General features: G+C 34.2%; 1 protein-coding gene and 1 long non-coding RNA gene across 2 annotated transcripts; both read left to right on the plus strand.

Moving 5' to 3' along the window:
- The first annotated feature begins 7,970 nt into the window (after positions 1-7,970).
- LOC112775060 (uncharacterized) lies at positions 7,971-8,976 on the plus strand. Its single transcript, XM_025818532.2, has 2 exons — positions 7,971-8,634; positions 8,739-8,976. The coding sequence occupies exons 1-2, from the start codon at positions 8,002-8,004 to the stop codon at positions 8,802-8,804; spliced, it is 699 nt and encodes a 232-aa protein (XP_025674317.2). The 5' UTR covers positions 7,971-8,001; the 3' UTR covers positions 8,805-8,976.
- A 618-nt stretch (positions 8,977-9,594) lies between these two features.
- On the plus strand, positions 9,595-11,962 carry LOC140182063 (uncharacterized). Its single transcript, XR_011877917.1, has 2 exons — positions 9,595-10,239; positions 10,561-11,962. It is a non-coding gene; the product is annotated as an uncharacterized lncRNA (long non-coding RNA).
- Positions 11,963-15,433: the final 3,471 nt, after the last annotated feature.

Here is a 15,433-nt window from a genome sequence, read left to right on the forward strand (position 1 = left end):
TGAAAATAAAAAATAGGCAAATCAATACAGGAGCATATCTGCGAATGCCATGATTGATTGAATTGGGTGAGAAATTTGTCATGGCTTAAGAAGCTGATCTGAATCCAAAATTCTGAAATCCAAATTACAAATTACATACAAAATCCAAAATCCAGAATCCAACCTTTAGAATGATTAATTTATATAATTCAGAATTCATATAATTAACTCTTTGAGATTGCTCCATCTTCAATGTACAACAAAAAAACTAAAATCAGCAAAATAATCAACAAACTCCACCATAAAACTAAAATCATCAAACTCCACAATAAAATCAGGAAACTTCACAGCAAAATTATGAACAAATTAACTCGGTAAACTTCACAGTAAAACTAAAATCAGCAAACTCCACTATAAAATCAACAAACTCCACAGAGAAATATGAATAAAATTAATTCAGCAAACTAATTAACTATTATCACAGAAAATTATGAACAAAATTAACTATTATCAGAAGGAGCTCAAACAGCGGAGAAAGGAGACACAACGGCGAAGAGGAAGGGGAGTGCTTACCAGCAGCGAAGAGGAAGGGGAGTGACAGCGGCGACAGAAGAGACGGCGACACCGGCGAATACAGAGAAAGAGCTCGAACAGAGGAGATAGAGAAGATGCGGTGGCTGTGGGGCCTGTGGGGCTGTGGTGGCTACGGGGCTGCAGGGATGCAGTGGCTGTGGAGGTTGCGGTGGCTGCGGGTTCCGGGGCTGGGGGGTACGCCGCTAGGGTTCTTTTCTTCGTTTTTCTTTGAATTTTCAGAGAGAAGAGATGAGTGGGACTGGGGGCTGGGGGGACTGGGCATCGGGTAGCTATTTAGGTTTTTTTTTTTTTTAAAGGGGTCAAAATGGCGCCGTTTTGGAGGGAGTCACTAAACCAAAAAACCTTTAAAAACCGGTCGGTTCTACCGGTTCAACGGTTAACTGTCGGTTCAATCAGTTTTTTGACCGGTTTTTTGCCAAACGATTTTTGAGGTCGACCGAACCATCCTGATGACCGATTTTCGGTTGAACTAGCCGGTCCGGTTTGATTTTCAGAACTATGAAATTGTTAGTAATAAATAATTTTTTAGTAGGAAAAATGTTTATTATTAAGCTTTTGTACGATAGTAAAATAAATATTATGAATTAAAAATTATTGAATTAATTATTTTTGTTATAAGTATAATATAAATATTTAATAAAGGATTAATGATTGATTTATTATTATATGTATGTTATTAGAAATTCAGTTACTTGAGTATTAGTATATAATATAATAGTTAATTGTATAAAGTATTGTTATTATTATTATTATTATTTTTATTGATTGTGGATATGTTTTACTGGTTATTTGACAATGAAAATTTTATTCTGTTAAATTTAATTTATTAACTAATTAATATTATGTTTGTGTTTATGGTTCTAGAATGTTGCAATGTGACCACTACATGCCGTCGGATTGGTACAATCCAATAGTGGAGGGGTATTTACGGGACACCGGCTTTTATCATGTTTCACAGATTGGAGTTGTCCAATGTCAGTCGCTATTGGTTAATGCTCTGATCGAGAGATGGTGCCCTGAAACCCACACATTCTATTTTTCGGTTGGTGAGTGTGCCGTGACGTTGGAGGACGTGGCGTTAATTCTTGGTCTTCCGACGAATGGTCTGCCAGTTACAGGACCAACACTCAGTAGTTCTGAGGCATTAGAGGGTGAATGCTTAGATCAGTTTGACGTTACACCTAAGAAAACAGACTGTAGGGGACGTTTCATCAAGTTGACGTGGTTTCGAGGATTGAAAGATCGTTTAGTGTTGGTTGTTGATATTCAGATTCAGAGGTACGTGAAGTGCCACATAATGCTATTGTTTGGGACCGTCGTGTTTGGAGATAAGTCTGGGCCAGGGGTGCACTGGAAGTTTCTGCCGTTACTCCGTAACTTTGCCGGGATCATACAGTTCAGTTGGGGATCGGCATGCCTGACACATCTGTATAGAGCGTTGTGTAGGACAATTCGTGTTGACTGTAAGGAGATTGATGGACCGCTGACACTTTTGCTTACTTGGGCTTGGATCCGTCTACCATTCATTGTACCGATTCCTGGCAATCCTCGAATCTCTCCGATTGCTTGCTAAATGCTTTGAAATAGTGTATTTTAAATTGCATTGATAAATGTAAATTAACGAATTGAATGATGTCAGCTGGCGTAACTGGGAGCGTGAGAATCGGCCTTACAGATTTCATACCCTTGCTCACTTTAGGAGAGAATTGGATGGTCTGCAAGAAGGACATGTTTGTTGTAATAAATAAGTAGTTGTTTTCGTTTAGCCGTATTATTATTCAGTGTGTAATCGTCGTTTACTTGCATAATGTGTGCAGTTTGTTTGGGAGGCTTATGCAATTGGCCGGATCGATCCATACGTGATTCCTCCTGACATCCATCAGCATTCGGCTATTTGGAGTGCCACAGTTCCGCTTATATCTTTTGAATGCATTGAGTGGCATGCATCTAATAGACTGAGGAGGCAATTTGGCTTGACTCAAGGCGTTCCTCATCAAGAGCGGGATATAGGTGAAGCACATGGCGAAGTTCTGACAGGTTCGAAGCTTCCCAACCTCCGAAAATTGACTCTACTGCCTTCTCTTTTGCCAACCATGCTTTGCGATAACTTATGGTGTAGTTAAACTCAATGTTCTGAAAACCGGGAACCGGCAATGAAAACGGTCCGGTCCACCTCTAATAACCGCCCATTTGAAAACCGTTTCAAAACCGTCAAACCGGTCGAAAACCGGCCGGTTGGACCGAACCGGTAACCGGCCGGTTCTCTGTAAACGGTATCGTTTTGATTATTTGCAAAAAAAAAAAAAGAAAGAAAAAGCGTTACCTTTACAGCTTTACTCACTCCCCCCTTCCCCACCACACCCCCCAATTTGTGAATCCCTCTGAACTTTGAAGCAAAGTTAAATCACCAAACCAAAACCCTAGGTCCTCCCTGCAACTGTTCTGCCGCAGTGCTGCCGCCGTCCATGTTGTTGGCGCTGTCTGTGGCCAGGCCCTCTCTTGTAGCTCGGCCTCCTCCTTCCCCCTGTCCTCCATCCGTCCTCCATGGCTTCTCTGTTTTGTTGGCTTGGAGCAGCTCGCCACTCACCGTCGTCTCCCCGGTCGCCGTCCGTGACTCCGTCGATGGTTACTGTTATTGCTTTCACTTTTTTTATTCTTGTTCGTGTCTCTGTCTTCTCTCCCCAAGGCCTTTGTTTGCTGATTTTTAATGTGAAATTGTGAAATTGCTAATTTTTGCTGATTTTGTGCTGTTGCTCTTTCTTTAATTGCTGAAATATTTGTTAAAATTTTCTTGCTGCTGCTAAAAATGAAAATCAAATCATTATTGAAATTTTTGTTTAGGGATTAGGGATTACTTGTTGCTGTTTTGTAATGTTTTTTGCTGAATGCTAAAATTGAAAATCAAAGGGTAGTACAAATCAGGACACAATGAAACCGGCACAACATGGATTCATCCCTTTTGTCCTCATCAGAATGCATAACATGTTGCATGTGCATAGTGTTTATAGTCCTCTAACCTGAGTGCCTAGCTTTGGCACTAGTTCCCTAAATAGAGTATTTGGTCATTAATTTGTATGTGTGGAATTCGAGCCACCTTGTGCCACTCCTTCCCACTATTTGGTTTAAGTCTTGGAGTCAGCAAAGGGCATTCTTGGACATAAAGTTGATTAAGGGTGGAAGGAAGTTCTTCATCAGGCAAGAAATAAAGGATGTCACAGCAATGAATTTCAAGTATATGAAGAGCATTCAGATATTGGAACCTCTGTAGTTTAGCTTCTTGAGACACTTCAATGTGCTTATGCGCAGTGAGCTTATATTGGGAGGAAGTATCATGTCCTCTGGAAATGAATCCACCATCGGCATGATTTCTGAATCAAAATCCCAACTCTCTCAGCAAATTGAATCGAATTAACCAGACATTCCTCTTCTTTTTCTTTTAGTTGATTCTTAATTTTTCCAATAGATGTAACTTTCTGAATCAAGTGGATCAGATCATGTAGCTTTTTTTATTTGGGATATTTTAGGAGACGCATTAGAAGAGCTATTTTGTATTATGTTTGCTATAATAATATTCACATGTTGTGTATGCTTGTGATTGTTCGGTGTTTACATTTTCTTTCCAAATCACTTGCTGTGATTGTTCTTTGATGTAAGGCTTTGAATTTGTGTGTGTGAGAATATGTGATAATGTTGAATGCAGTTGCATCTAACAGGAGTTCTTGGAGTATCTCAACTTTTGGTCCTTTATAATTTATTTATTATTTTATTTTAAAACGGTTTTTCCGGTTAGACTACCGGTTAAACCGGTTGAACCACTAAACCAGTGAACCAGTGATTAAAGCGGTTTGATGACCGGTCCGATTTTCAAAACCTTGGTTAAACTTTGACTGTACTTTCGCAATCACTGATTTCACCTTTATAGACGGGTCAACTTCTACCAATAGCTTTATTGCTTCTGCAATTGTGTTGGAATCCAGCTTCGAATGATCTTGAGAAATGGTGGCCCTAGTACAGGTGTGACTACCATTGTACCTCCTTATCTCCCAACAATACTTTCTGGACATTTTGCTCAACCTGATCAGCCAATCACATCCTGCGCTGTACTGGGTGCATTTAGCATAGAATGTCGTCGGTTCTGACTCATGCACCCGATAATCTACACCTCTGCGGATAGTATAATCTTTCATTGCCTTAATTACTGCCTCCCTAGAACTGAATTCCATTCTCACGGTAAATTCACCATCTGGCATAACGGGAAGCTCTGCTGCAATCACATCACAAATTTTATAGTTGTCAGAACTAATAATCTAATAAACTAATAATCACAGAACAATAGAAAACACAGTTGTCAAAACCGAACCGGTGATCAAACCGGTCAGGTCACTGGGTCATGGGTCACTGGTTCAACCGGTGGATCATCAGTTGAACCGATTAATCTGGTCCTTTGTAAATAAAAAATAAAACATAGTAAACATTTTCACTAACATTTTAAAAATATCTAGCTATTCTAAAATAATATGAAATAGGAATAATAAGTATTTTGTTAATTTTACCGAGATTGACCGGTTTTAACCGGTTCACTCTGGATTTGACCGGTTTGCACCGACCGTTCCGGTCCGATTTTAATAACAGTGACGGAAAATACTAAATTTCTCAGCATACATGTTTACTTAATAATTAAATATTAAACAATTACTAATTATATTTTATATTTTGCCTATTTACCGTTGTCTTAAATATTTGTTCCTAAACTCAAAACCTATGCACAAATTATAGTTTAACAAATCTTAATTTAAAATGATGGCGTACCTGTATTTACATATTGAGGAAACTCCGGTACATGCATGGCCTCCAAATCCAACGACCGCATGAAACTCAGCTCCACAAACGGCTGCTGGTTTGCTAGTGCATTTGCCACATCCGCCACATCTGCCACCATAGCATCGTCAGCTTAATCTTTGTCTACATCCGGATTAACGACCTCGTAGTTTCTTTCAAACTCTTCCTCACTATCTCTGTTGTAATCTTCCAATTCAATATCTCGATCCGCTGCAGATTGCTCGAACTTGATATATAGTTCGATGAACGATATTCGCGACCGACTTTTAAGATACACTGAAAACATTTCTTACATGCTCGCTTCATCGGTCACGTATTTAGTTTGAAATTGCACAAACCACCAAAGACAGATATAGGATATCTGTACAAAATACACAATACTCTCCTGGATATTTGAGAATCCATCTTCTCACAAATTACACCTTTCAATTCTTTATTGACAGTGTGAAAGGAATTATAATATCTAATGAATTTTCACACACAAATTTCACTCCTTCAGATGTTTGTAACAATATTTGGCCATGATAATACACTTTTAATCTCACTCTATCATCCATGATAATGGAGATGAAGAGAAAGAGAGAGGAGAGCTTCGGAGATTTGGAGCTCGGAAGAAGAAGAAGATGAAGTTGGCTACTCAGCGTTGGGTTTATACATATATTAAACTCAAATCGGACCGTTCGACCGCTTTCATGGTCGTTCGAATTTTTTTAAACAATAAAATCGGACCGTCCGATTAGTGAACGGCCATCGCAAAAAAAAGGCAACCCAGAAATCGCTGGGTCCGATTTCATGGCCTGCAAGATTTTTTTCAATCCAACAAAGAAATCGCTGGATCCGATTTTCTTGGGCAAAAAAAAAAAATTTAAACGTTAAGCATGAAATCGATGGGTCTGATTTTCATGCACTGTCCTCCATGAACCATAAATCGAACGGTCCGATTTGTATCCCCTTTCAACTGCAATAAATCAAATCGTCCAATTTCTCTCCTGCACCTGAACGCCGTCACACTAGTGTAAAATTCTTCGTAGTTCCATAACTTAGCATTATACCAAATTTAGTGTCATATAAAAAAAATTAGCCTGTTTAATTTAAACAACAAAAAAATAAAAAATAAACTAAGTTGGTTGGAAATGAAATTTCGAAACTAGAGCAGAGAAACCATATGACAGGAAATGATTATCCTATTCTCTAGTATCTTGTACTTCGAATCTTGATAAGACAATTCTCTCATCAATACAATAACCTTTGGATAACTGCAAGCCTTCTCTTCTATTCAACATCACTTACAAATGAATGCATATCCCAACTCTCAGAGCATATATATATATATATATATATAAATCAAATTGAATCAAAATGCAGATGTATAATAAATTGAATTAAATTAATTTATTATTAATATAATATATATAATAAATTAAATTAATTTAATTCGATTTAATATATATTTTTTGTATTTTAAATTTTATTTTTTAATAAATTAAAATAAATAATTTTAATTTACATTATTTTTTACTAATTTAAATCATATTGATTTGGTTTAGTATTACTATAATATATAATTTAAATTTAATCAATTTAATTTATATAGATATATATAGGTATACGCACGAAGATATACATATATCGTATAGATTTTTTTGGTTGTTTTTGGTATAATATATAATGTATAATTCAATTTATAATATATAATTCAATTTAACCAAATATTAGAAGTTTCATATAATATTAGTTGGTATTTTGTTTAATAATGTGTTTTATCCTATAAAATTTTTGGGTTGTTTTCGGTATAAATGAAAAATTTTACTCTTTTGTATTTTCAACTAAATTCATTTATTTTATTTAAAATTTTTTAATTATTATAAAAGAAAAAGGAAATTAATCGTGGTTCTCATCTTTACTAACATTTATCTAACTATTTCTTCGAGCCTCACATAAAGAATGAAAGTGACCACTTTTCACCATTCCATCTCGTCAACCAGGAAGATCTCTTCGTGCATATACAAGAGTCACTCCTACAAATAAGTTTAAAATATTTATTTTTAAAGATATTTTTTAATAATTAAAATTTAATATATATAATTAATTAAAATATATTTTTTATTAAAATTAGATCAAATAATAAATTAAATTTTAAATTAATATTATTTTTTATAAAAAATAACTATAATATTTTTATTATAAAAAATAATTAAAATATATTTATTATATATATTAATTTTAAAAATTTTAAATTCAGAATTTAAAATTTTTAAAATTAATATATATATATATATATATATAAATACTTTAATTATTTTTTATAATAAAAATATTATAATTATTTTTTATAAAAGAATATTAATTTAGATTGATTTAAAATTTAATTTATTAATTTTTTAGTTAAATTGATTTAATTTTAATAAAAATAATACAGTTTAATTGATTATAATATATTTTAAATTTTAATTATTAAAAAATATTTAAAAAATAAAAAGACGTTTTTGACCTTTTACCTTAGTATCTCCCGTATATAAACCCTGGTTTCCTTTATCATTCACATTCACCCTCAGAATGACGACTAATTCCACCACTAATACTAGTAATATGAGTTTGAAGCTTCTGATAGACTCAAAGAATAAGAAAGTGCTATTTGCAGAAGCCTCTAAAGATGTGGTGGACTTCCTCTTCACCTTGCTTCAGTTGCCCCTTGCTACCGTCATCAAGCTTTTAAACAAGGAAGTCGTGGTTGGTTGCTTGGGAAATCTTTATTCGAGCGTTGAAAACCTCAACCATGTTTACTGGCAACCAAACCTATCTAAGGATCTTATCCTTAATCCAACCATTCTTACCTCTTCACCTGCTATCTCCGGCCTCCTCCCTTCATCAGCTGCTATAAGCGACTCCAAGATAACTCCAAAGCTCTACACGTGCTCCAACAGTTTCGGTCACGGTTGCGGTAGCAGCAGTGTAACAAGTGCGTACAATTCTAGTTGTGCCGCGTGCCGTACTGGTCGTATGTCTACGCAAGTCAACTATATCAAGGGTGAAGCCCCGGCCACGGCGGCATCTAATGACAGCAATAATGGGTTTGTGAAAGAAGTAATAACTTACATGATCATGGATGATCTTCTCATTCAGCCCATGTCAACCATATCTGGCCTCACCATGCTTAATCAGTTCAATGTCAAGGATGTTGGTGTCTTGAAAGAAACCGTTGTTCAACTTGGCATGGAAGAGGTATCTCTCTTACACTCATCTCATTTCAACCTATTCCAACTTTAAATTATATATATATACTGCTATGTATCTATTCTTTTTCTTTCTGTATTAATGTGTTACAGGGCTTAAAGCTACTCAAGGCATCCATAGAGTCCCAGATGGCCCTCACAACCGTTTTCTTAGCTTGATGCATTTCGGATCTTAAGCATTTAAATTATATTTTGTTTCCTTTGATTTTTGTTGCCTTTGCTTAAAATTGATGTTAAGACTGCGTTTCTTTGTTTTAGGATGTATGTGTTTGCCTTTTATTATTTATGCAGCTTTACGTTTAATTTGATGAATTTTGAATGGTTGATGAGATCTTTTGTAGTTCCCCTTAATACTTTATAATCATATTTATTTTACGTCATTTATTTTGAATAATTATTGTATTAACCCCAAAACTCTGAAAATATGAAAGCATAACCCATGATTTTTTTTTTCGGTCATACATACACATCTCGCACACACTATCCTAGCAATTACACTGTGATTTGAACTTGGTATGGCTTCATTTGAGGCAAACATCTTTATTATCACTACTTAGCAAAGTTGTTTTGTGTATTGGGCCAAAGTAATAAATCCAATAAATCTTACTAATGGACTGAGTTCACATAACATCCAACAAAGTAGCATATTCTTACTAATTTTATCCCATATGTTACCAACAGTATTTCTATCAATTTTTGTCAATTCTTATTTATAACTGTATTTAATAGAAGTGTTTTTGTGGATGTGTTTAATAAAAATGTCTTTTTTATAGCTGTGTTTAATAAAAGTGTCTTTATAAATATATTTTCTGAATGTGTCTCTTTATATATGTGTTTAAAATATAATAATTAATTATTGTTGATAATAAATTAGCAGATAATATATGTTGGTACCCGATACTTTTCCAAGATTTAAATGTCATCATCTTCCGTCGAGTGAATATTTATTTTAATTTTTGAACATCTTTCAATGAATCAAGTATTTTTCAACCATTTGAAATTTGATCCAAAAGGAGAGAGATATTAATTAATCTAACGTTTGTGGTAGTTGATGTCTTGATGACTAATCTTGTTGAGAAACAAGTTAGAAATAATTGTGCAAAAGTAGCGGAGTAACAAAAGTCCTCCATTGATAGCAAGAGGTATAAATTTAGTGATAATTCTAGCTAAACTAAATTTTTTTAATGAAATAAAAAATAAAATCAAACATTCAAAGTAATAAATTTTAAATACACTCAAATTTTTTATAATATTAAATTAAATAATATATATTTTCAACTCAAAAACAAAAAAAATATACGTTTAATATAAATTTTTTGTAATCAAAAGAAAGTGATAAATAAATTTGGTGCACAAAACAAATATAAAGAAGATCAAAACTCTATTGTAAGAGTTCTTAATGGTGGAGATTGATAACTCACATCAAGATTCTCTAATTACAGTGCCTTACAAATTTTAATTATAATATCCTTTCCCTTACAAATCAATGCATAATCTAACTCTCATTTACCCTCCATCTCATCACAGAAAAACAGAAAAAAACTGTTGTTGGATCATGGCAACATCCACATCCACAAAAGAGAGCATGAAGTAGGTTAGTTCTTTCTTTTAATTCATGCAACTAAGTGTACTATATAAAAGGTATCTGCATTGTAAAGTAATGAGATTCTCATTCATTCTCTATTCATTAATTGATAATCATTCACTAAATTTTTCATACTCATTTCATCATCGTTGTACTGTGTCTGCATAATGCTTTTGCATTAGCTCAATCATATCAAGATTCTTTCATGGTATCATGAGCTAAGTATTACGATCCATGACTTTGATTATTCCAGTTTTATCATTAGCTCTACATGTCATAAATGCAAATTAGCTTGCAGATCATTTAATTCCAGAAAAAATTCCACAACAGTTTGAAGATGATGCAGCCAAAGCGTCGGGGACAGAATCTGAAACATACAAGCAATGGAAGATTAAAGATGGCTACCTTATGACTTGTTACTTTCTTTAACTGATTCAAGCTTCAAGAACCGTATGCTAGATTGTGGTTTTGCACACTAAGTTTAGTTCAAGATTGTTTCTCTAAAATCTCCAAGATCAAAGTTCAACAATTGAAGGTACAACTCAAATCCATCAAGAAGAAAGGTACATCTGCTGCTGAGAACTTGAACAAAATCAGAAAGGTTGTAGATTCTTTAGCTGCAATAGGTTACACTTTGTCTTTAGAAGACCACATCACTGCCAGAACTGATGGACTTTCTGAAGAATATGCTATTTACATCTCTTCTGTCATGACCAAATCAGACACTATTACACTAATTGAGGCAGAAGCACTCTTACTGGCTCATGAGGACATGTTTGAAAGATTTAGAAAACCAGATTTTGGATCATGTTAAGCAAATTTCACTCAAGCTCCATCACAATTTGGTCGTGCATCACCAAGAACAAATTCTAATGGAAGAAGAGGTAGAGGGGGAAGGTTCTATAAAGGTGGAAGATTTAATAATATGGATTCAAGACCAGTTTGCCAACTCTGTGGAAGGACAGGCCATATTGTTTTTAATTGCTTTCATATATTCGATCAAAATTTCCAGCAACCTTCCACTAACATGCTTCAATCACAACACAATGGCAATTTGGCTCCCTGACACACCTAGAGCTTACCTTGCCACTCCATGATTGATTTCAGATCCTTCGTGGCTCCCTGACAGATGCAAGTCACCATGTTACATATGATCCAAGCAACTTCATTGCTGCCTCTGAATATAACGGGCTGAATAGATCATGCTAGGTAATGGTATAGGTACTTCTATAGCACATTCTGGTTACTCTTATTTGGTGAATCTTGATACTCAACAAAAAATTCTTCTCCATCAGCTTTTACATTCTCATGACATTGCTCAAAATTTAGTAAGTGTTCAAAAGTTTTGTGCTGACAATAACTGTTTCTTTGAATTCCATGCTAACATTTGCTTTGTCAAAATCCAGGCTACCAAAGAGATTCTTTTTCAAGGAACTCCTAAAAAAGGCATACATGAGTTTAATAGAGTTGCTGTCTCAAGATTACCTAGACACAAAGATCAATTTGTTTTAAATTTCCTTCATGTACAACCTAAAGTTTTTACTGCCTCTCTTGATTCTTACACTTTATGGCACAATAGACTTGGACATTGTGCACCCAAAATTATTCATTCTGTATTGAAAATATGTAATGTCAATTTACCATCTACTATCAATAAAAAAAGTGTTTGTGAATTCTGTTGCATGGCTAAGATGCACCATTTGCCTTTTAATCTTGATTCATTTAACTTTCATGCTCCTCTTGACATGGTGTATTCTGATTTATGGGGACCAGCCCCTATTACATCATATAATGGATTTAACTATGTCTCTTTTGTAGATGGCTATACCCGTTATACATGCATTTATCTTTTACACTCTAAATTTCAAACCTTTAGTGCCTTCTTACAGTTTAAAGCAATGATTAAAAAGCATACAGGTTTCAAGATCAAAACCTTCCAAACTGATCATGGAAGGGAGTTTCTTTCAAAGCCCTTCACCCAATATCTTACTGAGCATGAAATTACTCATAGATTTTCATGTCCATACACGCATCAACAAAACAGTTGTGTTGAAAGAAAGCATCGCCATGTTACTGAAACTGGTCTTGCTATGTTAGCTAAGGCTTCTCTTCCCTTAGTTCATTGGAATGATACCTTCCTCTCAGCCACCTTCATCATTAATCGTTTGCCCTCTATTACTACTGAAAACATCTCTCTATATGAAAGACTGCATCACCACAAACCAGATTACTCCTTTCTAAGAGTATTTGGTTGTGCTTGCTACCCATGTCTCAAGCCTTATTCTCAAAACAAGTTTGATTTTAAATCAGAATTATCAGTATTTCTTGGGTATATGCATCCAATCACAAAGGCTATCACTAAATCAGAAAAAATCATCGTTACTCGTCATGTTAAATTTGATGAGACCAAATTCCCTTATTCCACTCTTTTTGCTAATGCTCCTCCTAACACCCCTTCCCCACAATTCCCTCACACCAATCTTACATTTCTTTTTCTCAATACTACTCTACCCTGCAATGTTAAATTACCTCAAACCCCATCAACTACACCCTCTACACAAGCCTCTACTTATCCTTTTACTCCCATCACCACTAATATATCTCCTTCAATTGATATTGAATCTGTTCTTTACACACACACTTCACTCAAAAGTCGTATTCCTCTAAACACTGTTAATACATCTCAGCCTCCTTCTACTTTGCATCCGGTTAATATACCTATATCTGGTCTTGAAATTCAATTTGACATTGCTCCACCCACTCCTGTATGCAATCAAGAGCCAAAGCTGGCATCTCTAAATCACGTGTTCTTGCTGCCAATGCTGTACCTACCATTGATTTAACTCAAAATATTCCTACAAATATTAACCAAGACTTACAATCACCCCATTGGCATAGTGTTAGGCAAGAAGAGTTGAGAATTGTTATAATTATTGACAAGGTTTTTGCACCTGTGATCAAACCCTCCACAATTAGAATTGTTTTAACTATTGCTTTGAAATTTGATTGGCAAATTCGCCAATTCGACTTTAATAATGCGTTCTTGAATGGTGATCTTAATGAATTGATGTTTATGAAGCAGCCCCAGATTTTCAATAAGGTAATAATGATTAGGTTTGCCAATTGCACAAATCCTTATATGGATTAAGACAAGTTTGATAAATTGTCCTCTACTCTAGCTACTTTTGGTTTCAAGAAAACAAGGTTAGATCATTCTTTATTTGTTAAACATAATGTTGCTGTTACTATGTTTATATATTTTGGTGTATGTAGATGACATTTTGATAACTGGAAATGATTCAATTGCCGTCCAGGATACTTAACTCAATATATTAGTGACCTTAAAATGGTTGGCATGATTGATTCTAAAGGAGTCTCTACTCCAATGATTACTAGTGTTAAACTATCTAAACATAGGAATGATTTCTTCGACAATCCCACCCTATATAGATCTATAGTTGGTTCCCTCCAATATGTCACTTTAACTCGCCCAGAGATTTTATTTTCTATTAATAAATTAAAGTATGCCAATATATGCAACAGCCTCTAACATCTCATTGAAAATGTGTTAAACGAATATTGAGGTACTTGACTGGCACAATGGATCAGGGACTGATATTTCATTCTAGCACTGATTTATTGAATGGGTATAAAGGCTTGCCTGAGGCGGATTCCCAACTAATATTGTGATAACATGAGTGCTGTTTTATTAGCAGCCAATTCAATTCTTCACAGCAGGACAAAACACTTTGAGCTGAATCTGCATTTCGTTCGAAAAAGAATAAATCAAAGACTTTTAAATGTTGTTCATATTGGTTCAGTTGATAAAATAGCAGATATTTTTACCAAAGTTCTTTCCATTAATCTCTTTAATAGATGCAAGTTCAAACTTAAAGTGACTTTTAAATTTTTGAATTTGGATCCTCTAAATTTTAAATTTGTACTTTAGAGGATAAAGTGTGATCTTCTACCTTTGAATGTTTTTCTCTCATATTTATTCTTAATCCCACCTATAAAATAAATGGTGAGAGATCACACTTTACTCTCTAAAGTGAAATTCAAATTTTAGAGAATCCAAATCCCTAAAATCCTATTAAATTTTTGGGGAATAATAGAGTCAAAGAAATAAATAGTGAAAAGGAAGTTAGCTAATAAATAAAAATTTTGTTATTCTGTTGAAAACAAAATTTGTTAGAATAGGTTAATTCTCTCTTTTAATTAATGCAATTAAGTGTATTATATAAAAGGGATCTACATTGTAAAATAATGAAATTCTCATTCATTCTTTATTCATCAATTAATAATCATTCAATAAATTTTTCATACTCATTTTATCATCGTTGTACTGTGTCTAATGTTTTTGCATTAGCTTAATCATATGAAGATTCTTTCATATGGTTATTGTTGTTTATTCTTTTTAAACCAAAGTATTTTTGTTAAACAGGGCTTAAGGCTACTGAAGGCCTCTCTGCAGTCAAGGATGGCGTTGACAAGCGTGTTCCTCTAGAATATATAGATATATATTCAAGTAGTGTATAGTAGTTTCATCTACGAGCCTCCTCGCAGTTTCTAATCTCTATTTTGTGCGTGCATTAATGTTTCAAGGATATGGATATGTATGTATTTATGTTTAGGTTTGCTTTACCGATTTTATTAGAGGGATAATAATTTTTGTGAATAATAAATTTTAAAATTAGTCTAATAAAATAAAAAAATATTTTATTCTTAAATTAATCTTTAAATTTTAACATTAGGATAATTATTGACACACCTAATGAATTGAACATTCACTTATTATTAATTATGTATAAGTAAGCTGAATCAAAAGGAATAATCATCCATGTAGGGAATTAAGACAAGACGACTCCCTCTCCCTATATCTATTCCTTTTTTGTGCAGAGGGACTGAAGGTTGTGGTAGGCTTAGAGAAGGGGGTTGAATCTATGTCTTCCTTTTAGTTGCTGTTGTTACCCTTTTAAAACAGATTTGCAATTCTGATCCTGTTATAACTTAGCAGCGGAAATTTATGAGACAATTTATTTTTGTCTCATGAAAATCAGAAAACAGAACACAGCAAAGAAGAGAAAAGCTAACACCAGCATGTATCCTGGTTCGGTTGCCTTGTGCTATGCAACCTACATCCAGTCTCCTCCACAACAATGGAAGAATTTCACTATAGTTAACGGTATTACATACACCAATA

This window comes from Arachis hypogaea, chromosome 19 (genome assembly GCF_003086295.3).
Source record: "Arachis hypogaea cultivar Tifrunner chromosome 19, arahy.Tifrunner.gnm2.J5K5, whole genome shotgun sequence".
NCBI lineage: Eukaryota > Viridiplantae > Streptophyta > Magnoliopsida > Fabales > Fabaceae > Arachis > Arachis hypogaea.